The sequence below is a fragment of the Myodes glareolus genome, chromosome 18 (genome assembly GCF_982192425.1).
Source record: "Myodes glareolus chromosome 18, mMyoGla1.1, whole genome shotgun sequence".
In the NCBI taxonomy this organism is placed as follows: Eukaryota; Metazoa; Chordata; class Mammalia; order Rodentia; family Cricetidae; genus Myodes; species Myodes glareolus.
In genome coordinates, this window is record NC_142043.1 from 23,725,517 (window position 1) to 23,750,908 (window position 25,392).

At 38.4% G+C, this 25,392-nt stretch overlaps 1 protein-coding gene across 1 annotated transcript in view; it reads left to right on the forward strand.

Annotated features, from left to right (window-relative positions):
• Lmbrd1 (LMBR1 domain containing 1) overlaps positions 1–24,987 on the forward strand; it is a 91,050-nt gene extending 66,063 nt beyond the window's left edge. Inside the window, exons 10-16 of the mRNA XM_048430444.3 lie at positions 5,951–6,015; positions 6,333–6,435; positions 6,948–7,052; positions 8,910–9,059; positions 10,874–10,952; positions 23,550–23,641; positions 24,004–24,987. Of these exons, the coding sequence (XP_048286401.3) occupies positions 5,951–6,015; positions 6,333–6,435; positions 6,948–7,052; positions 8,910–9,059; positions 10,874–10,952; positions 23,550–23,641; positions 24,004–24,117 (708 nt within the window). The 3' untranslated portion in view covers positions 24,118–24,987. The remainder of the gene's footprint in view (positions 1–5,950; positions 6,016–6,332; positions 6,436–6,947; positions 7,053–8,909; positions 9,060–10,873; positions 10,953–23,549; positions 23,642–24,003) is intronic.
• The last annotated feature ends 405 nt before the right edge of the window (positions 24,988–25,392 follow it).

Consider the following 25,392-nt stretch of genomic DNA (forward strand, 5'->3'; position numbering starts at 1 on the left):
TGTTCTCAAAATGCCAAGGTTATGGAGAAAAAAATAATTAGGACTTGATCCAAACTGAAGGTTACTAAAATGACATGAGCAGTGTGAGATGCTGGGCTGCCTTTTAGACTGGAGGAGATGGCTTTTCTGTAAATGACATGAGTGACGCGCTTCAGATTTGGCTAAGTTCATGTCATATCAGTATTAATTTCCTGACTTCTATGGCTGAATTGTGCTTATGTTAAAAACATTATTGCTTTTTTTTAGACATACGTATGTCTAAAAAGCATTTTATCTATTATTAATCCTCAAACTGTTCCGTAAGTATACACGGCAAAAATAATAAAGCAAAGTAAGCTGCAGCCCTTCGAGAACTGGGTTGAAGGATACACCAGGATCTTTGTACTGTCTTTGAACATGGCTGAGATGAAAATAAGAAGATGTATATGTCTCCTCTACTTACTTCTTCCTCCTCAGGTTTACCTTTATCTTTACCTGCCCTCTTTCTTCCAGCTATATAGAAGTCTCTTTCATTAGCGTGATAGTGTAGTAAATAAATTGCTTCTTGTAGGTAACAAGGGAAAATAGCTGCCTTCAAGAGCTGAGTGATGCTGCATTGATATCACCATGCAAAATTTTGCAACTTTGAAGTATTACACGTGGTGGAACTGAAAGCTTTTATATTTCAGCATTTAAAATCATATTAATGGGGCCATTCTTAACATGGAACGCGCATAATTCTGTTCACATAATCATAGTTCCTTTTGATATGGCCTGTCAGGACTAGAGGCCACTCGTAACATGTAAAGAACACAAATCTGTTCACATAATCGTCGTTCCCCTTGATATGACCTGTCAAAACTAAACAATGGAAACCATGTGACTTTCTTTGATCTGTGAGGAAGTCTTGGTGACTGATGAACATAGTACATATAGCATCGGTTCAAGAACTGGGACCATTGGCAGTCCAGAATGCCTACCGCCACTGCACACAGGGAGAACAAAGGCTAGTTACCATTCTTTTCACACTCTTCAAATGAATTGACGTGACGTTATGTGGGTTACTAAGCACTCTTAAAGACACCTGATGTGAAGAGAGTGATAAAGAGCTTATGTTTGAAGTAATGATAGCATACTCCTTCAGTTTTGCTGCCCCACACAGTCCCAGTCTCCTCATACTGCACGCCTGATGTCTGGTCACTTGCTTAGGAAGAAGGGACTTGACAGGGTGGTCAGCAGTGCCACTTCTTTCTACCCACGTGATGCCCGTGCACCACAGCCTTTTCCCCAAAATTGTGACCATCCTCTGGAGCCAGAGCTACAGGCTACTTTATAAGCCACAATTAGGGTGTGGGAATTGAACCTGGGTCTTCTGGGAGAGCAGACAGGGCTCTTAAAGACTGAGCTGTCTTTTCACTCACAGTGTATGTGAGTTACCTGCACAGGCACTAGCATACTTTCTCAGGAGAAAGACTGACTGTAAACTACTGGTGATTGTTAACACTGGGGAGAGAGACTCAGGCTCGTGTGGAACTTCTTGGCTATATGTCTTTGTTTTTAACCAAGCTTTGTTCTTAAATTTAAATGCTACTTTTTAAACGTTGTCTGCATCCTCTTCTACAGCATGATACCTGTACTGTATTGAGGTCTGCACTTCAGTTTCTCATATTTACCATTTCTGTTATCTCCCTTTTAGTAAATAAAAAGTCAGTCTAATCACACACACACATACAACAGCAGCAACAACAACTATAATGATTTTCCTAACAGATTATTATGTTCCAACTAAAAAAAATTGTTTTGTTTTTGCCCTTTCCCATTTTGTGTGCATGTTCAGTGTATTTGTCTAAGCCCGAGCAAGTGTTAAAAACAGTCTGCAATGCTTAAGCAGAAGTCATTTCTTAGAGTTCTGGAAGATGGTGGGTTCAGTTCCCCTAGTTGTTGTTTCCTGGGTGAACATGTCTGCCTTTTTCTTTTGTCCTTACCCAGTACAGAGAGCAAATCTTTGATCTCTCATTCTTCCATGGATACAGTTCTGTTGTGAGGGGTCCGTCCATGTAACCACATTCCTGCTCATTTCTTCCTAAAGCTCCACCTCCCAAAGGTCACTTTTGGAGTGAGGGCCTCAGGATACAAATCCATAAGGTGGGAATGTGCATACATTTATAACATAACAGTAGTACACAGTAGTATGTTATAAATAGCCTAAATCCCTAGGTCATATACACTGTAAAGTTCAGAATTTTTCATTTTTTACAAAATAGGCACACACACATACCTTTTATTAGCCTTTTAGATCTCAGTTTTCATGTCAGTTTTATAGTGGGTGACTTTCTAGGATTCTACAATTTTTTTAATTTAATTATTTATGTTTGTGGGTGGTTTGCCTGTACAGATGTCTATGCACCATTAGCATGTTTGGTCCTTGAAGGATGTAAGAGAGCATCAGATCCCCTTGACCGAGAGATTAAGATGGTTTTAAGCTACCATATGGGTGCTGGAATATAACCCAGTGCTCTTAACTGTTGACTGTCTCTCTAGTCCCAGACAGTATAAATTTTAAGTAGTTCTTTTTGTTTCATAGTTTTGCCTGTTGAACAAGGGTATTGTGTGCCTTTCACCTTCTTTGCCACTGAGCTGAGCTCTTTGTTCATCCCTTGGCTTTCTCTGGTTCGTCTTCAGCCTTCTATCTGTGGAACCTGAAGGAATGCGCATCAGCCTCTTGTAAAAAGTCCTTCTCTTCATCCTTTAGGGTGTATTCTCCCTCCCCAATCTCCCTCCTTCTCTTCTGCTCCCCCCCACTCACTCATTCCTTTCATTGTGTGGCGGGTATGGTATCTTTGATTCATTCTACTTGAAGTTTTCTAAGTATATAGGTAATAGTTTTCATGTTTGAGAAAGATTTGGACGTTATTTCTTCAAATATTTGCCCTCTTTTCTTCAAATTCCATTGTTTTTATTAGCCCACGTGTCTTTAAAACTGTTCAGTCCTCTTCGTTGCTTGTTCCTTGTGTTGCTCAGTGTGGCTCACCTCAGTTACTGTGCTTCCTTGTGTGGCTCAGTGTGGCTCACCTCAGTTACTGTGCTTCCTTGTGTGGCTCAGTGTGGCTCACCTCAGCTACTGTGCTTCCTCCTTCCCTCTTCTGCCTGCTCACACCTGCTGTGACTTCTTCTGATGAACTTTTACTCCAGTTTTCCTGTTTTCCCCTTCAACATTTCAGTTTGCGTTTTAGTGGCATTTGTGTCTTCATTGGTATTGTTTATTTGCTAAAACATCATTTTAAGGTATTGATTTTAATTTTTTAAGGTTGTAATCAAATTTAAAGATTTTATCTGTTAATATCAAAGGCTAGATTTCCCAGAATACTTATTAATTCTTTTATCTTCTTTGTATTTACCATATTTTTTTGTTTTGAATTTATTTTCATGGTTTATTGGTTTGTTTGTCATATCCTTGGGTTTTGGGGTTACCTTTATTTGCATTTGTTGTAGTAATCCTCAAGAATAAATTACACAAGGTCTTTATTCTTTGCTGTGTGTTCACTCTAGCTCCTATCAGTTAGTGTGCTAATTAATAGAGATTTTCTTAAATTCTTGCAAGCTGTGAGTTTAGACTGTCCGAGCATTTCCGTGTGTGGCTGCAGTGCAACACAGCGGGTGACTCTCAGCTTAGCTTTAGCTTTTATTCCTTCCTGTGCAGTCTCAGGCAGGAGTCTGGGCCTTCTTGGATCTTTCCTGAGCACAAACATACACATTCCTTCTAGAATGCTAGAAAGTATGACAACTCCAGACTCCCAGTGGTCGTCCCATTGCCTGGATCTTCTTGCTAAAGCTTTGGTTAGTGTATTTTGTGCACTGTCCACTGGCCCTGGCGTCCATGCAGTCCCTGGATTTCTTGTCACTGTTGGCAGTCATCGCTCCTACCCAGAGGCTTTTAGCACTGCCAAGACATGCACAGACCTCTTTATGAGTCGCTTCCTCGATAACCACCAGGCAGGTTAAATGATGGCGTTTTTCTAGGAGTGATGCTTTCAAAGAGCTTCATCCCACTTCCGTGTGCTGTGTTACCTCCAGATGCTGCCCCTGTGGCTGTTTTCAGGCCATAGCATGAAAATAGGAGGTTTAGAGCTAGGACAAGTTCAAGTTTGCTGTGCCCTACCCCGGTTCAGCCACATTGTCATGAATTCACAGCCATGGATTGCTCTCTGTTTTTGATTAATGTCTGTAGTGTGGAAAAGGTTATTTCATTTGTGCTAGCTTCTTTGCTCCTTTTATGGAGAATAAATGCTTCACGGTTCTTACTCCATGCCTTTTACTGGCACCACCTCTACAGCTTAATTTTCATATAGAAATTGGCATCTTGGCTAAAGCATAATCTATGGCTTCTAGGTCAACTCAATCTTCTCATCACTGGTGAGATATTTAATTGTTAATTTAACTTCTTGTATACTTGCAGGTTGGAGGAGCATAAAGTATTTTAGATTCTTTATTTGATTCTGTGATCTTAAGTAGCTAATTAAATAGTCTGACTCATATTTAGACTGGTAAGACAGCTAAGGATTTTTGTATTTAATGTTTTTGCCAAAATGTAACAAAAGGGAGTCTTTGGATCTTCAAGGTCTGTAATTTCTATGTCATGTTTCAGGACCTCTAATTGGAAGCTGGCAGTTTTACAAGCTGTTTCTCACTAACAGTTAGGAAGAGAGATGCCTTACCAGTTGATACTCAGTATAAGACTCCGGCCTCTATGCTACATGGGCAGCACACATTGGTATCTGAATCTAGTACTGAAGGAAGATAGAACTTCGCCCTTTATAGTGACCATTTGGTACCACAAAGGAATGACTTCAGAGTTCCTTGTTAATAAAACCCTTTTTTGTAATGAGTTTTCAGTGAGGTCCTGTCTTAGGAGATAGGTCCAAGGACTGTTGCTCCCCTCCATGAGATCGTCTTGACCCTCTGCTTTGTTGTCCTTCCTACTCTTTAAACCCCCAAAACACTATGTTTGAACTGGACAATTCACAGAAGACAAATCTGTACCTCTTTGTCAGATTATTATCTGATAAACTCATCTTGATATAGCAGATAGAATAATAGGTTAGTATTTACTTCTTTTATCCTCTCAGCGTTCTGAAGCATACTTCATGTGAAATGAAATTTCACACCCATCTGCTCTTATCAATTCCAAAGGAAGAGGTAAACAGATCTAGCCTATACTTAGAACAGGGTCTTTTTTAATCCTTTGGCCTTACCAGTTCTTTACCTTGACTCATGTGTGCCTTGAACTTGAACACAATCAGCTAAGCAAACAAACCAATAAATAAAGCTCGAGATTTTGCTGCTAAAGAATCCATCTTTTTTTCATTCTGAAACAGTTGTTTAGAAACTCATTTCTGATATTTTGTTTCCTCTTTTATGTTCATTCCTAAAACCGATTTCATATTGTAGGGGATGCAAGTTAAAGTACTTTATGTATTTGCCACAGAAATGTAAGACAGTTCCTCAAGCTGATGCTGTTTCTGAAGAAATTTCACTTCTCTGACTTGAGATCTGCTTTACAGTGCATGCACGCACACATACACACACACACACACACACACACACACACACACACACGTGTGTGTGTGTATGTGCCTGTGCATGAGTATGTATGTACGCGTGTATGTGTGAGTGAAGTTACTTTTCTCTTTAATGTACTTTTCAGTAATAGAATAAAATGTTTTTGATCAAATTAAAGTTTTCTTTGTTTACTTGTTAGTCAAGAGTTTTTAAATACTTTGCCTCTTTGCTTACACATTATTGACCAAAGCGTCTTGATGAAAATTTTGGTACAAATGCTGGGACTATATACTAAATTGTACCTTGTAGTAGGTCATTATTATGTGGTAGCCACTTATGTCAGCTTACTGATTTTATTCTTTCAATATCAGTGTTTAGGACTGTATTCTAATGATTATATTTTTCATTTTAGATCATTTGGGGAATATTTTTCATCTTAGTCGCATTGCTGTTTGTAACTTCTCTCTTCCTGTCAAAGTAAGTACAGTAGAGATATTTTCTAAAGAGCATATACAAAATCTTTGATAGCATCCATTTTGGTGCTGAATTCCATTAGTGTAGCCTATTCTACCTGAAGTGTTGTACAGCATTAACCCAGAGAATCGCTAAAAGGTTGTGTATTGACAGTATTTCCCTTTTACTTATTGACAGTGTCTGTGAGACATTTCAGCGAAGTTTAATTTGCTTTCTGCAGCTCAGCAGAAGTGGCATGCTTAAGTTACGGTGCTCTTCTTCCTGACTGGACTGGAAATGTGGCAGTATAATGTAAATTCATTCTTCACGGTTTCTTTTAGTTTAGATAAAGCTCTTCATTCAGCTGGAATAGATTCTGGTTTCATCATCTTTGGAACTAACCTGAGTAACCCATTGAACATGCTCTTGCCTTTGCTGCAAACAGTAAGTAATATGCCAGTCACTTTACAGTCCAGCAAAACACCGTGTTGTCTGTCCCAGTAAAGTCATTGCCATGCAGACTTGCAAAAGCCAGACATGTGTTGGACTCTATGCTGAGGTTTTATTGGCAAATTGTTCTTAAATTGACATTGGTTTATAGATGATTATATCTGTGTATTGGCTGACTTTTGATATGAGATGCTTACTACTACCAAAGGTGAACTCTTCCAGACCAATTTAGTTTTTAAATTTTAATTAAGTCTTTATTTCATATATAAAAATACAACATAACTGATTTTAGAATTTTTTCCTTAGGATGTTGCTATTATTAACATAATAATAGTTGGGATTTTTTTAAAATATTTTTCTTTTCATGGTATTCTCATATTAGCCTAATCTGAAAGGAGGTTAATATTTTAATTATCACATGTAAATAATTATTTCAAGCTATTTTGTTTTAATTTCTAGAGCTTTCATAGCTTGGCTTTTAAACTTGATTCTCATCTTTTTTTCAGGTGTTCCCTCTTGATTATATTCTTATAACAATTATTATTATGTACTTTATTTTTACTTCGATGGCGGGAATTCGAAATATTGGCATATGGTTCTTTTGGATTAGAGTAAGTAATATCTTCTGGCTTTTGTATTCATTATTTTGTACATTATTTCCATTGTGGCAATTTATCTTCTTTGTTAGTTTGTGTGTTATTTGAGAAGAAGTCTTTGTAGCCCAGATTGGCCTTAAGTCTGTGATTTTCCTACCTTTCCCATCTTTGTGCTAGGATGACAGCTTGTACCGCCACAGCCCACTCTTATATTTAGAATATATATGTGTAGTATGGTACTAAAAGTGATAGAAATACTAACGTTATGTTCCATGTTAACATAAAAGTACTGTCTAGAGCAGGAGGTCTTAGGTAAGAGTTGTTTATACACACACACTCTCTCTCAGACATTTAGCAGTGTTTAGAAACATTTTTAGTTATAGTAACTAGGAACTACTGTGGAATTCTAAGAATTAGGGATCAGGAATACTGCCGATTAAACTTCTGAAGCTGAGAAACCTTGGTCTAGAAGGTATGCTGTTTGTCTTAGCCTTGAATTGCTTTGGGCATACAACGAACACACTGAAGTTCAAAGATTCCCCTCCTGGTGGGTGTCAGAGGCTGCTACTGTTAGCCTCTTTGTTCATGAATTTCCCACCTATACATTTACCCAACCAAACAGATCGAATGGGACTGACCTTTACCCCTGAACATCATAAATACTGATGCCCCGCTTGTGTTAATTATCAGTAGCATAGGCATGATTTAGAGTGCACGGGAGTGTCTGCATAGGCTCCATGTAAACTCTCCAGCCTGCACTCAGTGGAGTTGAGAATGTGCAGATGTTGGTGTCACAGTAAACCTTGGACCCTCCAACCCCATACCAAGACAGCTGCGAGCATTGCTTATTTTCTTACGTTCATCCTGAGAAAATTATAAACTGTAAGTTGATGCTGAATCAGATAGACATCACTTTAGATATGAATAAAGGAAAACGTAGTAAATATGCATTTGAACTGAAGAAAAACTTCTTTCTGTGGGGGGAATGCTTCAGTGGTTAAAGTACAAGATCCAAAAGTCATGTGACCCTTTCTGTTTCTCATTAGGAACATCTTATTATGTTACCACTCCTGGGTGTAAGAGGATCTGGGAAATGCACATTTCTCAGTGACTATATTGTCATCTCATCCAGAACAGAAATTATGTTAGCCTGTAATATGCTGTTGTTGGGTAAAATAGCAGGAAGATGATACTTCAACTCATAAAGTGAGGCTTATTACAATAGACCAAGTCACATAATTCCTTAAATTATAGTTAACACTTGAATTCCCCTTTAGCACAGATAAAAATATCACATCTATAATCAGATTGCCATAAATGATCATAAGCTAGTTTTTAAGACTGTAGTGTGAAGGTATCAGGATATTGTATAGCAATTAGTACTTATAATCTCACTACATCTCTCCTTATATGTGACTGTTACATGACATCAGAACTGTGAACTGTAAACATATTCCTAATGCATACACTTTAAATTCATGCTCTGAACCTGTAGATAGATTGTGAGGTAGTTCGAGTTCTTATTCTATAAACAAACTGAAAGGGACTATGGAGAGAACTCAGAAACCTTGCTGAGAAGCCAGTGATGTGTCAGCTCGTACTCACTAATGAGTCGTGCTTATTTTATTATTCTCTGGAATATTTTGTTAAGATCCTTTGAACATAGGTTCTCTGACATTATTTCTAAGTACACATAAGATTAATGCTGAAAGTTTTATAGGAAAAAAAGGTCTTTTTTGTTTTCAAGTTATTAGTGTTTATGTTAGAACAGTGAAACTGTGTCAGTATGTCCTGATTATATAGTAGCATGACTTGAAACTTCAAAATAACTTTGCTGAAACTTTGTCACGGTTTGCTTTTTATTTTCCCCAGTTATATAAAATCAGAAGAGGGCGAACCAGGCCTCAGGCACTCTTATTTCTCTGCATGATACTCCTGCTAATTGTCCTTCACACTAGCTACATGATCTATAGTCTTGCTCCTCAGTACGTTATGTATGGAAGCCAAAATTACTTAATAGAGGTAAGTGCAGTAATTAAAATTCTACTACTTCTGTATTTTAGAAACACTGATAAAATTGAAAGAAATAAAAATAAACTTAAAATAAATTTAGAGATGTCAAAGCAAATTTTATTTTATTATTAAATTTACTTGACAAAACTGGTTTTTTAATACTTGTAAACGTATTTATGTTTGCTTCATACTTTTAAAAATAAAATAATTTCATTATAAATATACATTAAATGAATCCTGTGATACTAAGCTACTATGCTTTTCATAAGCACTTTACTAACTATACTCTTAGTATAGTTAATACTCTTAATGGTTCTACAAAAGTAGCACTTTTACATGCTTGTACTAACTGTTGCCAAAAGTCGCAGAGTGTGCGCCATGTTTGTGTATTGCTCCTGTAACTCAGTGAGAGGTTTCCTAGATATTTTATCTGTGAAAAATTGGACTTCTTTTAAACATGATGGCTTCTTTGGTGCTGTTTTTCTGTTTTCTTGGTATGACTGACTAATAAAAACCAACAATGCTTTTTAGGTTTAATTGAATATAGTGAGCTTGGACTTTTGACAATTTAAAGTATTTTTGCCATATTGGATTCAACATTTATCTAGTGTATTGTTTGCTTTTCTGTTGCTGTGATAAACACCATGGCCAAGGCAGTGTACAAAGGGAGAGTTTATTTTAGTATATGATGGCAGGGGTAGGCAGCAGCTGGCACTGCCTAGAGAAGGATGCTGAACTCACATTTCAGCTGAGGCCCAAAGAGGAGCGAGTAACTGGAAGCCATTTTACTCTCAAAACTCACCTCCACCCTCTCCCCATGATGTACTTGCTCAAGCAAGACCTCACCTCTTATACTTCCCCAGAGTGAACCACCAACTGAGGACCAAGTGTTCAGATACTCAAGATTGGGGAAGGGACATTCTCATTCAAAATACCACTCTAGTTTATTTCCTTTCCTAAAATGCCTGTGGTCGTTCTCCCTAACAATTTACACTGGACCCATGTTTTTCCCATTGACCTCCCCATCTCCTTTCTCATGGACTTCCTCCTTTCCGTGTGTATTTTTACATGAAATAAATAAATAAATGCACATCAGTTTTTGTGTCAATAACGTCTCAGAAAGGCACTTCTAAGAGAATATTAGTAATTACTAACGTAGATAGAACACTTCAGTCAGATCATGTGGTAGAGGAGTCTGGGAACTCTGTGCTAGATCATGAGATCACATAAACTGAGTGTCATTGTGCAGACCCTGTAATTCTCCTGCCTCATCACTTAACTGCTTTCCTAGCTGATACTCAGTAACTGTTCTGCTGGAAATATTCTTTTGTATTGAGAAAAGATATTTTTCCCTGTTTCTGTTTTCCTTCCTTTCTTCCTACTTTTCTTCCCTCCATTCACCTTTCTCCCCACTCAACCCCCACTTCTCTGTTTCTTTTTGTGTAGGGGGGAAGGATACTTTTTGAATAGGTTTTTGTTGTTGTGATTTTTGTTTTGTTGTTCTTTTTCCACAATCTTTCTGCTTCAACCTCCCATGTGCTGGGATTTCAAATGAAATCCAAGACTCCAGGCTTTTACCTTTTTCTTTTTTGTTATTAAGCTACACTGAAAAGAAGTTCTGTTGTTTACTATAAGACCTAAATTATTGTTGCAATAGCACTTTAATATTAAATTTATTTTATCTTCTTGTCTTACAATTTATATTAAATTGATCTTTTAGAATATTAGATGTCATTAGTAGGAAGTAGAATATGAAGTTGGCAATGTGATTAGTCCATTCAAGACTGCAATATTTTTATTTTAATCATATTTTCGTCTTTTAGAGCAATATAACTTCTGATGCCCATAAAGGCAACTCAACCGTTTCTGTGCCAAAAAGATGTGATGCAGATGCCCCTGAAGGTAAAGCAGCTTTTGTCAAGCTGTCTTAGAATTTATAATTTGTAAGACTTAATAAGATAGCCTACAGGAAGGACTGGTACTCTACCTAGTGGAGACTGGGAGAATGATAGCCAAAGAGAAGTTCTGGGTCATAGACACTGAAGTAGCATTTCAGGGTTGCAGAAGAATGTATTTAGTGTGTGCATCAAGATCAAGCTGTTCCCTGCCAAAGGAAAAGGGATACAAACAGTTGAGGTTGCACAGTTGTGTTGTGTGATCATGGGAGTTGAAAACATGGTTAGTCTAACATTGCACGTTTTTGTTCATGAGAATGAGGGTTGGAATGATGCCTGAAGAAAACTGAAGGATTTTAATGAGTCCTGAAAGGTCTGTGGAAGTGCCAAAAGAACCAAGAAAAGTTTTAAGTAAGGACAGAGAAGTTAGTTCATGATTTATTTTTCTAAAAGTTGAATCTGATAGTTTTACAGAAAAGGGATTTGAGATCAGAGCATGGAAGTAAATTACGGAAGGAAGAATTCTAGAATGATCCAAGACAGATGGAAAAACTTGAATAAATTGTAAAGTGCAAGATGAAAGACATTGGTAAGACTAGAGAGAGGGGTGAGGGTATTGAGGTCACTGGAGACATTTGGACATGCATGCTAAGAATTGATCTGAAGGGAGGGGACGACAACGGAGTGGAGACTGGAATTCAAAAACGTCATTTCCAAAAGAGCACAGATAGAGTGTGTTGGCGGATGCTGCTCATTCGTTCCTGGCTGCTTGGACCCAAAATAATCACTCAGAAACCATATTATTTGCAATACTGTTTGGCCAATAGCTTAAGCGTATTGCTATCTAGCTCTTACATCTAGAATTAACCCATTTCCATTATTATATATTTTACCACGAGGCTTGTGGCCTACCAGCAAGTTTCCAACTGGCAGCTCGTGTCTTTCCCCTCTGGCGGCTACATGGCATCTCCTGACTTCACCTTCTTTCTCCCAGCATTCAGTTTAGTTTCCCCCACCTAGTTCTAATCTGCCCTGTCACAGGTCAAAACAGCTTCTTTATTAACCAGTGGTAATTAAACATATTCACAGCTTAAAGAGGGGAATCCCACATCAAAAGTGGATACGCGAGGGATGCAAAACAGGAAAAATTTTGATGATGGTCATAAAACCAGCTGAGAGTAAAGAGGAATATGAAGAAAGGAAGATGTTTTCCTAAGTCATTTCTGAAATGCACAGTAGAGACTGGGAGAGACATAGATTAAAAACTAGAAAAGGCATGCACACAGAATGAAGGGTTTTGTTTATCTAGATTACCAGAGGCTTTAGGAGGTAATGGGATAGAATTAGTAGGAAAACAGAAGGTTGTTGGTCACCTAGTTCTGGAGGACATGACACTAAAGATATTCAAGACAGAACACTGCAGAAAGACTGTGGGTACCACTTTTTCTAGATTACAAAACTAGGTACGGTCCTACCATGATCTGAGGGTTAGCTGGAAGTACCAGAAATATTTGATCATCTCAGTTCTCCTTGAAGTCTAAATTCAAACCATCTACCAGGATTTATTGGGCTATGAAGTAAACAGTGAAAGAAAATGGCAGTAGTTTCTGGTAGTTCATAAAAGGGCTCAGAAGAATTTGTCTGAAAATAAGCTAATGATCGAGATAAGTATGTATAGGGAAAGAGAAAAAGTTACCAATCTGTGCTTTTCTTGAATCAGTCAACAGAACTGACATGATTGATCCAAAACAGTAATTAGGTTGTCTGGGGAGCGTGTGACCTTGAGGGTTGAATTTAAGAAAGCAAGTTGCAGGTTCAGGGTTGGAGAATATTGTGTTCCCAGGTGTTAACATTAGAGATCCCTAAACACAAAATCTCATTCCATCATTTGAAGCTTTCTTGAAGTAAATTCATTGTCTTATTTGGGCATTAGAGTAGCTGAACATGTAATCTTCTCTGTAAAGCAGACCTCATTTTGTGTTCATTCTATTTTAGTGTATTTGCTCACATAATAGAGTAAAGCCTTAAAAGAAATCAAATAATCTTTAGGGTCATACACTCAAATACTAAAATATAAATTCATTTGCCATCCCAACTAGATGAATTATTATATAGCCAAGTAGACACAACTGAAAACACAATAATATATATATATGTATATATATACATATATATATATATGTATATATATATATATATGAGATGTAAAAGGAAAATGGGAAATATTTGCATGACGAATACTAATGTTCAGAGCAGTTAGGAGAGAAGCTGTGCACTGGCCTTACTGTAGAAAGAGTTGGCCACTAAGTTTTATAGTAAATTAGCCTAGCATCCAGTGATGATTTGAAAATCCAGGCTGCCTAAATAAAATGTTTGCCAGTCATTTTCTCTGCCAGCAAATGCAAGGTGACCTGAAACCATTTGTCTAAGGTACTAACTGCATAGGTTAGGGTTAGAGAATTTATCCCCATCCATACATTTTTTTTGCATGGAAATCATAAAAATTGGAAGAAAGCCATAAAGAACCACACAAATTATAAACAGTTCTAAAAGTACAAGTCATAATAGTATGAAGGAAACATCTAGAAATGGCACCTGAGCAGTCGCCTCCTTGTGGCAGGCAGACCAGCCTGCATTCTGAGAGAAGCCTGAAGAGCCGGGCTGACAGGTGAGCCCTCAGCCTTCTCTGAGGATCCAGGTTCCACGTCTCATTTTTACTTCTACATTTAGTGTTTTTCTGTTTTGTTTAAGAGAGGAAATTTAACAGTATTACATCATATGTCCTTTAAATTTTAAGAACAGTTTTGTTACCATTTTTTAAATAAAATGGAAAACTCATTCTAAGCAATGATGTAATGGAAGTCACAGACAGTATACGGAGACTGGGAGAAACTGACAGGCTAACCTAGGTCATTAGAGAAGACACAGGCTGGAAAATGAGAGGGGAGACAAGACTAGCATTTTAGTAACCAAGAGAATGCCGTGTGTAGTGGTCAGTGGTGTAGATGCTTCCTAGTGACTAGAAAACCTTGAGCCTTGAATAATACAGCTTTTATAGAATATACTAAACTACAGTACTAGAGAATTAAGAAAAGACATTCTAAAATGAAGAAAATTCCCTATCTTAATATAGCTTTGAAGTACTCTTAATAATTGTTTGTAAATCTAATATTTAATACAGACTCATACTAAAAGACACTTAGAAGCTCACTATTTAATCAGTTCTTACCGAAGTTTTTTGCAAAAATGAATGTATTCTTAACTGTGTATGTGTGTGTGTGTGTGTGTGTGTGTGTGTGTGTGTGTGTGTGTGTGTGTTGGTCTTAGCTGTCAACTTGATACAATCTGGAAGCACCAGGAAAGAGTGTTAATGAGAGGTTCCAGGAAAGTGAGTATGGAGAAAGACCTGCATAGACTTAATGTTGGAATTATCAACACTATAGTGTGGCTAACTAGAGGGAAAGAGTAAAACAACCTTAAAATACCAGCAGGCCCCAAGCTAAAAATGAATAAATAAATCCCTAGCAGATTTTCAAATGAGCCTAATAAAATATTTAGAGATAAATATAACAGAAGTGACTGAAATTAAACTCAGTGTAGAAATCCTAAGATGAAAGCAACATTGAGTAAGTTATAAAGAAGAAAATAGCAGCTATACCTCGAAGGAACTGGATAAAATCTACATCAGGCAGTCAGAATCAACATCGCTGAGGAGCAGATGTGCTTTGTGCACCTCATGAAATGACAGCCTGACAGCACTGGGTGGCGTGAATCAGTGGATTAATTTAAGACAAAGCCAGACTGAAGGGCAAACTGCAGGAATTAGCCTGGGCCTTCAGAAGGCCAGTATCATAAAAGGCAATAGGAAAATTTGTTACAAAAGTAAGGACATAAAAGGGATACGCTCAAGTGGACAGGTGGAAAATACACAGAATAAAACATGTCCTATCAATGATAATTTTCCTGGGTTTGATACCTGTACTATAATTACATAGAGAATATCCTGCTTTGAAAATGTTGAAACGTAGTGGGCAGTGGTGGCACACACCTTTAATCCCAGCACTCAGAAGGCAGAGGCAGGCAGATCTCTGTGAGTTCGAGACCAAGGTGGCCTACATAGTGATTTCCAGGACAGCCAAGGCTACAAAAGACCCTGTCTCAGAAAAACAAAAACAAATAATCAACAACACCAAAATGCTGAAATATTAGGCAAGCAAGTCTGATATTTCTTGTTAAAAAAAACAAGAAAAGCCAGTCTAAGTCCTCAAGGGCTGCTGTCATAAACAATGTCCCAAGGATTGACCGAGACTAGAAACTGCAAAAGTTAGCGTTTCTGAGTATCATTTTGGGTTTAATTACACACTGGGTTTTTTAAAATCTAATTTCTCATTATTTATATAAGTCTTGACATTTAAATGTATACCTATTCTCTTTCTTGAATTCTTTAAGTTTAAATGGTATACCCAGCAATTTAACACAGTGTATTTTTATCCTACCAAATAACAGGCTTTAATGAGTATACATGTTGGTGAGTACCTGAACATGCCCTGAGCAATATCAAATAAAAGGATTAATTCCTTGTGAAAATAAGTTAAATCTTTCTCATTTGCTCTTAATTTTTAAATCTTTAGTGAAATATTTTGTCTTAGAGTTCTTTTTCTGGTATACATTTTTTTATTTAAGTTTTTGAGAATTTCATACAGAAAATGTTATTTATATCGTCTATTCCCTTTTTTCCTTCCAGCTCCATTTGTGTTCCTCACACTGCCTCTCAAATCCATTTCTTCTTTAATTATTGTTACATATATATGTGTATATACATACATACACACAAACACATGTAAATCTACTGGGTTTATTTAGTGTTGCTTGTATGTGCATATCTTAGGGCTGACTGCTTGGGATTGGGTAACCTGTCGGGGCTCATCCCTGGAAAAGACCGTCTCTCCCTTTCTCACCAGCCACTGAGTGCCCATAGCTCTTCATCTAGGGGTGAAACTTCCCCCAACCATGCTGCCCTAGCAGTCCAAGTTGTCATTATGTAGGTCTTATTTAGACAGCCGTGTTGCTGAGATTTCATACATGTAGCTTGCCTGTTGTGTCCAGAGGACACTATGTAGCAGCAGGTATCCTGGCTGTCTGGCATTTAGAGCGTTATACCTCCTCCTCCACAGTTTTCCCTCAGGAGTAAGTAAGGGTTGCATTATCGATGTTCCAGTCGGGGCTAGCTGTTCCACAGCTGCTTATTCTCTGAATTTTCACAAGTGGAGGGATGAGAGCTACTCTTACTTGTCAGTGTAAGGATAAGTATTTAGAATACAGTAGGAAATTTTACTGGTTAAGGGAAGGTGGCAGTAGTGTGTTTTCTCTGATGTCTATGACCTCTCCAGCCACTGGTAACTGACAGGTTCACAGTATGAGGGATGAATTTCCTCCTACTGACCAGGCCTTAAGTCCAGTTAGACAGGTGTTGGTTGCCCATATAATAAAGGTGCCACTATTGCAACTTAAGGATATATTACCAGTCCAGTCGGCGTTTACAGTTGTTTACAGGTAGGACTGTTGCTTACGTTCTCCCCTTGGCAGCCTGCAGAGTAACTTCTGATACCGTGAGAACTAGTCCTCTAGGAAGCGGCTTCCAGGTCAGCTGCAGTTGGATTCTCGAAGTCCTGTGTCCAAAGTGCTATCTTCAGCAACAGGGTCTTACCTCCAAGTTCAGGGAAGTTTCCCATGCCTTTCCCTGGGGCTTTTATTAATCCATGGATATTGGTGAGATTATGCCCCATGTGGCTTTCCTTAAACTATGTTTCTATCTGTCTGTCTGTCTATCTGTGTACACACACACACACACACACACACACACACACATAGACACACACACTCACTCACAAGTAATATGTGTATTTTTATGTAAGCTTTTAACTTTACAGCCTTCTCTATGGTCTTTTCAAACCTTCTTGTCTTCAAACATCTCTTTCCTTCTTCCATCTCTCTCTGTTTACCATGAAATGACCTTTGTCTTATTTATAGACATATGCAGTGATGTAAAATGAGTCATTCTTAGACCCAGATTGCAGGAATTGCACCTTTCGTGGATGTGCTGAGAAGTTTAGATCTACATAGAACATGTTTTAATTTTCAGAGATTAAACCTCTTCTCTACATAGTTCTTGAAAACACTGAAGACTTCTTAAATTTTTCAATGACTCATAAATTTAATTACAGACATGGTGTTTCATATTTGGTATTTATAATCCAACTTTAATGAATATTTGAATACTTTACAGATGTATCACATATTTTTTATGATAAAACCATTCTTATATTTTCTAATGTAAAACTTTGATTTTGAAAGTTGTGAGTAGTAACAGGTAAGTTTTTTTGTTTGTGTTCTTTTTCCTTTATTTTGTGTATGGATGTTTTGCCTACATGTATGTCTATGTACCACATATGTGCCTTGTGCCTGCTGAGGTGGTCAGAAGAGAGCACTGGGTTGCCTAGAACTGACATTATAGATGTTTTGAGCTGCTATGGAGGTGCTGGGAATTGAATCCCAATCCTCAGCAAAGGAAGCCAATGCTCCTACTGCCAAACCATCTCTCCAGCCCCCTGAGATTTCTTTTCTAATCAAAGTAGTTCATGATAGTTGAATCATTAAGTAATGCATTATGTTGCATTAAGTAATGCAAGATTACCTCACTATGCCTTGTTAAATAATTCTTGGGACAACAGATCATGTTTCTCTACTTGTTTCTAGAAGATACTATTCCCACCTTAAACAAGTGAAATAGCTTGTTTGTCAAGATTAGTTGTACAGTAGAACTTAGTTCAAGACTTTTCGCTCTAGTACTATTTGGTCAGAAGCTTACAGCAATGCTACTAGTTTTCCATCTTGAAAGACCGTGAATGAAATGATCCCTCCTACCTCAACCTCTAAACTTTGTCTTTTTCCATTTTTTTAAGTTTTCTTGTTCCCATGTTTTGCAGTTATTCTAATAAATTGAGCTTCACTTGACTAGTAAGGATTTTTAGGGGTGCTTGGAAATTGACTGTTAACAGTGTAAAAGCTAAACATGCTAAGTAATTAAAGGGGCAAAATCAAGGGTCTCAGGTTTCTGTTCTTATTTTATAATTGGCTCCTAGCCTATGGACATGCTCATCCTGCCATCCCCAGAGAGCTTCACCTCAAGCTTAGGACTGAACCCCATACCTGCTTTCTTCCACTTAGCTGCTCTGTGCTGTTCCCTGGCAGAGTGGTCTTATTCCTCCTCTTTCCACTAAGCTACTTAACTCTGAAGAAAGTCTTAGTAGTATTCATAGTTTTCTTCTTTTCCAATAACGAGTTTCCAGGTTCCACCAATGATAGCTAACAAACATCACAGCAACAAAACAGCTGCAGCTTTCTCCATCAGGAGAACCTGAGACAGCAGTACATCCAGTGCAGAACTGTGCTTTACATGCCTTCACATAGAACGCAAGCACCACGTAATGGTAGGTGGAAGAGTACAGGCATATTTAAACAATATGTCTTGTCAATACTTTTACACATAAGCAAAGTATGAAATTCTAGTTTTACCTCATCAGGAGTTGAATATTTACTTTGCGCCTCTGAAGCCAAATACCTGCTGTTACTTAAAATTAAAGGAGAAGAAACACTAGTGAGCATTTTTAAGGGTAAAATCAGTGAAACACTTGCCAGGTAGGAAGTTATTTTAGGAAAGAATGCTCTTTTGCATTTATTGAAAAGTGGATAGCAGAAAATGATGTTTGAAGGTTGTATCATTAAATTCCTTTTACCATCTATGCCCCAAACTTTAAATACTTAGGTATTCTTGAATATCTAAAGTTTCAGGAAATTTTATTTTAAAATCTCAGCACCTAAGCAATACTGCTTAAGCAATGTTAATGTCTTGTTGATTTGTGTGATTTAAAAATTAAAAAAATAAAAACTTCTCAGATTTTAAAAATGTTTGCATATTTCTTTTAAAAGCAAATGAAATTCGAAGAGCTGCTACACTAGTTGATACTTGGCATTTGCTATTAAGGGTTGTTTTAAACAGTATCTATTTTATAGGGCTTTGTAGAGTTCGTAGGTTTCTCTAGAACTTAAAAGTCTTGTCAGAAATGCTGTAGTGCTGCTTTGTTATAGCAGATTCAGTAATGTTTCCATGTGCTCTGTGCCCAGAGTAGTCTACGAATATAATGTGAGATGCGAATGGGGGAGACGCCTTCTGCTCTGCTGTGAAGGCCGGGTTTGGATGTGAACCATCAGCTTAACCCCACCTGCCCCATAGTAATCAGAGATAACACATTTGAGCTTCTTGAACTTCTGTAACACGATGATCCTCTTCAGCAAATTTAAAGTCACCCAGTCCTTTGGACTCAAGGATATAAGGCATTGTTTGTTGTTCTTGTTGCTTTGTAAAGAATATGTGGTCCTTTTGTCCTATAGTCTACATATTTAGAAGTGGTGATTAGAGTATTAAATAAAATAATCAGATTTAGTATATAAGGTGAAAATAAGTCAACCCCAGTGGAACTGTGATAATTTACTTGGAGGATACAACATTAAATAATGTGTGTGTTGTAGCTAGAGTGTGTGTGCCCGTGTGCCCTTACATCTCTGTCACCAGAAAGAAAAACACGTTTTAAGTTTTCACGCTGTACATTTAGTTGATGGTGTTATTGAAACTTTATGTGCCTTATTCTATGACAAGAGTCAGTCTCCTGAATACTTCTTATCTGAAAGCACAACCCCACAGTGGTCATCTAGCAACTCAGTCTTGTCTCTCTCCCTCCCCCCCTCTGCTGTGTGTGTGTGTGTGGCGGGGGGGGGGGAGAGAGAGAGAGAGAACCTCAGTGTTGACCTTCACTTTCCACCTTGTTTGAGACTTGACACAGGGTCTCTTACGCTCAGCTGTGTGATCAGGCTTCTGACCTGAGTGTCACCGGATTCTCCTATCGCTACCTTTCATCTGACCAACAGTGCTGAAGTTACACATGAGTAACTTACACTGTAACCCCCACTATATAGAGTGTGGAGCTCGAAACTCAGGTCCTCACACCTAAGCAGATGGACTTTACCCACTCAGCCCTCGTTCCATCCTGAAATTGATTTGGAAGGGTAAAGAAAGTTAGGGTGTCTTACTGTCATTTCCTCAGTAAACTTGGAGAGCTGGAGATGCGCTGGATGTCTGTGATTCAGGGGAGCAGCTGGACGCTGGCAGATGGGAAACAAGGATCTCCCTCCCTTTGTTCAATCGGGAATCATCCCTTAGGATGAAAGATGAGCAAGGAACTAATTTACAAGCATTGTTCTCAGAGTACATGCCACGCTCTGTAAATAAACTGAATATAGAAGGTCCATAAAGATAACAAATGCTATAGCTTGCCTGTGTATGGATTTTTAGGGAACTTCATCTTTTAGCAGCAAAGCCAAACTCTGACAATATTTTTAATTTTAGAAAGGTTACATCGAAGACACACCTTTTAAAATGGAGAGCACGTAAACAATGCGGTTGGGAAAATATTTAAGATACTGTTTTTGGTCGTAGGCCAAGTAATCCGGTCTAAGCCAGTTTCAAATGTCACTGAGTGGATTATTAGGCCTCTGGGGAAGAATGATTTGATTTCACTTGCACTTGCTTCTGCCGGCTCAGCTGCTGCCCTGTAATCCCTCTTCTGGTCCTGAGATTTCTAATTCAGTCAAGTTTTAACTCCCTAAGTGTCCTTCAGTGTGGAAATGAATAGAACTTCTACTTCTTTGTTTAGTCTGCCATTCGTGTTGAGAGTTTTGAGGGACAGTTTCCGGATAGTTTTATGCTTGTACATAAGGCTCATGTAATACTTAGCCAGAGAAGATACTCTCCGTGCTTTTCAATGATTTTATATTCCTTGTGTTTCTGTTACAATGGCAAGGCTGTATAAGGGGAGGAGGATCTACTGGGGCTTAGATTTAAGAAGAGTTGACTTCCATCTTGATGGAGAAGTACGGCAGCTGGTCACATGTTGTCCGCAGTCAGGAAGTGGGGGTAAATACAGCTTGCGCTCTCTTCTTTCTTCTTCTGTAGTCTGATGCCCACATTCAGTTACCCCTCCTCTTCTCTCTGGAAACAAAGACACAGATACATCCAGAGATTGTCTCCTGGAAGATTCCAAATCCAGTCTAGTTGACCATGAAGAGTGATCATTACAGTTTTAAACAAAACTTTAAAAAAAATTTTTTTCCTAAGTTCCAGCTTATAGCTCACTTCATTTATAAACACTTGACTTGACTAATCTAAAGGGATTTTACTTTTCAGCAGTATCTCTTATTGTGGAAGTGTTCAACTCTCCATAGAGAAAAACTCTGAGCCTGTACAAACTAGTGATGCCCCTCATGCCTGAGGATTTGTTCCTCACTACTGAGAGACACAAAGAGTTAAGCTCTTTACCTCGCAACCATTCTGCAACTCCTGAGAATTGCCATCATGTTATTTCATTGTATATTTCATGTTATATCATGAATCTCATTATATTTAACAAAACAAGGAAGAATATTAGCCGTCACTTGGTGCAGGATTTTTGATTTGCCTCAGTCTGTAGTGATCCTGGGAAGAAAGGACGGTAGCCATCTTTACAGTTCACAGGCTCCTTGGCTCACATAGCAGAGAGGATAAGCAGTAGTCGCCTGCGTAGCTCTCGGGCTCTGGAGCCTGACCCCCCATTCACCACAGTGGCCTTTATTTATCTATGCTTCATTTGAAGACATACTCAAGGGTCTTGTTTTTACATCCTTAGACTCCTGTCAGATCTTAATTTAAGAAGGTTAGAAAATGTTCTGGCTAGCAATCTGAATTTTTAGTAAGACCAAGCCCATCCCAAATTTTCTTTTCCTTCATCACATTTAGTATGATGGCAGGTGAATGCTCTGTGAGTACTTCAGAATAGTTGGACTTATTTAATGAAAGTAACAGACTGATTGTCATATTACTGTAAATTACTGTGGACTAACTGTATAATTGAGGAGAGTAAAATGTGGGAGGAGCAGAGTCAATGATGAAATAATTTCCTAGTTAGGGTGTCTCCCCTGGTGCGCTGAACCCCAGCACCTAGTTTAAAGCCATGAACTTGAGTGCTACAGGTAGGAGGGCGAAGACGTGTTTAGAGCCAGCATTCGGTGGAGGATCATGAGATCAGCCTAGACTACGTAGGACGACCCTGTCTAAAACTAAACAAACACAGTTCCCACAGAAGTGGAAGGGATGCGATGAGACCCTGGGGACTGAGTTAGATAGGAATTTCACTGTCGCCCTCATGGGCAGATGCAGGAAGGAGGTTGTGTCCCTGATCACTGCAGAGTTCCCTGCCAAAAGACTGATATTTGTCAGTTCAGAAATGCATGTTGAGATACACTGGAAAGGGTCGGAGTAAATGAGATGTAGGTTATTTAGATATTTGCATAATGGATCTCTAGGACAGGTCTTGTGTTCTCGTAAAATATAACCTAATTTCTACTTTTTCAGAAAACTGTGTGTCAGCCATAAAATTTAGGAAAGTATTTTAGATGCTGTAAATAATAATAAACTGGACAACAAAGCTCCCTGCTTAATTTTGTTCCAAGAAAAGAGCAGCACTTAACATTATTAAAGCTGAGAAGCTGGTTCGTAAAATACAAATTAAAGGTGGATTTTCCTAATCAGTAGTAGGATATGATAATAATACCTAATTGGATGTTTGATCCCTACCCATTTCAGATGTAAGTATATAGAAGTCATACTGTCTTTCTTAATTGATGGAAAAGAAGTTGCTTTGTAAGCCTGTTTTCTTCTGGAGACTAAAGGACCCCTGCAGTGAGGAAGGTTATTAAACCCTGTGCGCAGCAGCAGACACGGTGTCTCTCACAGCTGTGTCCAGCCGTGCTGCCATGCCTGTCTGACTCGCTTGAAACATTTCCTCAGACTTTGCTTAGGACATGCATTTGTGTCTAACTTCCTGGGAATAATGAATATAGTGTGAGTGTAAAGTCCACCACAGCTATCGAGTAACCTGTCTGCTTTGAGTTCCATTTTATTTGAAGGAGAAATAGAAATGAATTGGCTTTCTTTTAAGGCTATAATTCTACAGGTGCCATCTCTGTAAACAATAATGATGGGATTTCTTAGAAGAACCGGCTGCTTTTTCAGGAGTGTGCTCTGAGGGGGATGGAAAGGCAATAAAGTCCTCTCAAGTGTGAGCTGTCCTGAGAGTGAGGAAGGTTATTTCTGTAGAAAGTGCAGTGTCTGCTCACCATATCTCGTTACTCTTTCATGTGTTTTTTCTTGATGGGAGAGCCTTTTTTGTTTTATATGCCTGGCACTTCAAGTTGTACTTATTTCTTTATTTCAAATAAATTGAACTGGCTGATAAAGCTTTTAGTTTTAGGATCAAAATTTTAACATTGACATTTTCTTTTCGTATGTCATTGTAGTCGGCAGTTTAGCACTGGCTGGATTGAGAGTAGCTGTGTGAGAAACCCCGCCTCTGTCTGCTGTTCACCGGCTATGTTTTAGCCGATAGTTGGGCTAAGGTGAGTCATTGGTGTATGAAAGGAACAACTTAACATAATTGTTTATTTGCTTTTGTAGATCAGTGCACCGTTACCCGCACGTACTTATTCCTCCACAAGTTCTGGTTCTTCAGTGCTGCCTACTATTTTGGTAACTGGGCCTTTCTTGGGGTAAGTACCGGTAGCCCAAGCACAGCTCCTCCCTTCACCCACTTCCACGGGGAAGCTTATGTGTAGCTCAGTAGTCTGTTGGGATCACGGACTGCTGGTGAGAGCTTTCTAAAGGTGTAATTTTTGTGTGGGTGAGTGAGCGAATGCGACATTGTGCATGTAGCCACATGTGTGCAGGTAGCCGTGAGCCCAGAAGTGGTCAGGGGAGGTTGGGAGGTGCTGCACGTGGGTGCTGCAGACTGAACTCGGGCCCCTGGGAGAACAATATTATCTCTGAGCTATCACTCTCATTCCGGCTGCTGAATTTTCAGTGTGCTGCTTAGGTGATAGGTTTTAGTAACACCACATCTTTGAATTTACAGGTATTCTTGATTGGATTAATTGTGTCCTGTTGTAAAGGGAAGAAGTCAGTCATTGAAGGTGTGGATGAAGACTCGGACATGAGTGATGATGAGCCGTCTGTCTACTCCGTGTAAACGGCCTCTGTCCTAAGGGCTTTATGAAGCTGGCTGATGATCTGTTATGCATTTTCAAAGTTTTAAAGTAACATTAGGATGAACTGTCTAGCTTTCATCAAAAATGAGAGCATGGCTATTAAAAAGAACTTTATTTTTTATGTTTTCTGAAGTAACATTATTGTATCATAGATTAACACTTTAAATTGCTATAATAATACTGTGTAAATACAATATTTCCAGGTTTGTGAGGGAATGTTTGTGGAAATTTTCTTTATTGTATAATAGTGTTAAAATTATTAAAACCTTGCAGAATTTACATTCCCTTTGTTGCTTTTTCAAAACAAAAGAAGTCACTTGTCTTGTGCCTTGGGGTTTCTGGAATAATGTGAAACTTATCAGTGTCTTCCTCTGGTAGGCTAAGGACCGTGTCATAGTATTGCTCGTGGAGAAGCCTAACTCTCATGGACAGCCTGTTTGCAGTTTTGTCCATAAAATTATTAGTCAACTCAAGTAGAGGTCGTGAAAAATTGTTAAGCTGCTTAAGACCATGGTATTCTGGGATGTGTTACAAGTTTCTTTGTTCAAATCTTAACACATTGAGAGTGTTGCTACCTCCACAGGAGTACTTAGGACACATCTACCAATGTAGATAGTATTTGTTTATAGAAGACTTTGAAATTTGTATTATCATAAGTGGAAATATCAAGAATATTGAATGCCATAAATTGAGTTTACTAAGAGTTGTAAGATAAATGATATCATACTCAGCTATTTTTTCATTTATTGTTTGGAAACTTATAATGGAATACTCTGAATATGTTCTAGGTTGTGAAAAATAAAATTAATTTGCTAATGTCAATTATACTCATTAAAAAGTATTTACCTTTATGCTTGAAGTAAAATATTTTTACCTTCTGGAGAAGACTTAAGAGTTAACCCTAGACTGCAGATGAATCTTCTGTGCCTGATGGTCAAGGGTCAATAGCACTTTGTTCTGATCAATTCCCTGCTTCACTTGATGCACTTCTAGAACCTTCATGTTGCCCTTTGCTCCCCCCCCCCCCGCTTATGTCGCTCACTAGGATGCTAGTCTCTTCTGCTCCTAGTGTACATTTTGGGTGGACCATCCTTTGACCTCCATCTGATTACTTTCCCAAACACTAACCTTTTGGTGGGGGTGAGGTACATTACTGCTGTAATTGTGGTGGGTTAAATTGAACCCCATTATTGGCACACTAAGCCTCCCTTTGTTGGATTTTATTTTATTGGTTTGGTTATGGCAAATGGCGGGAT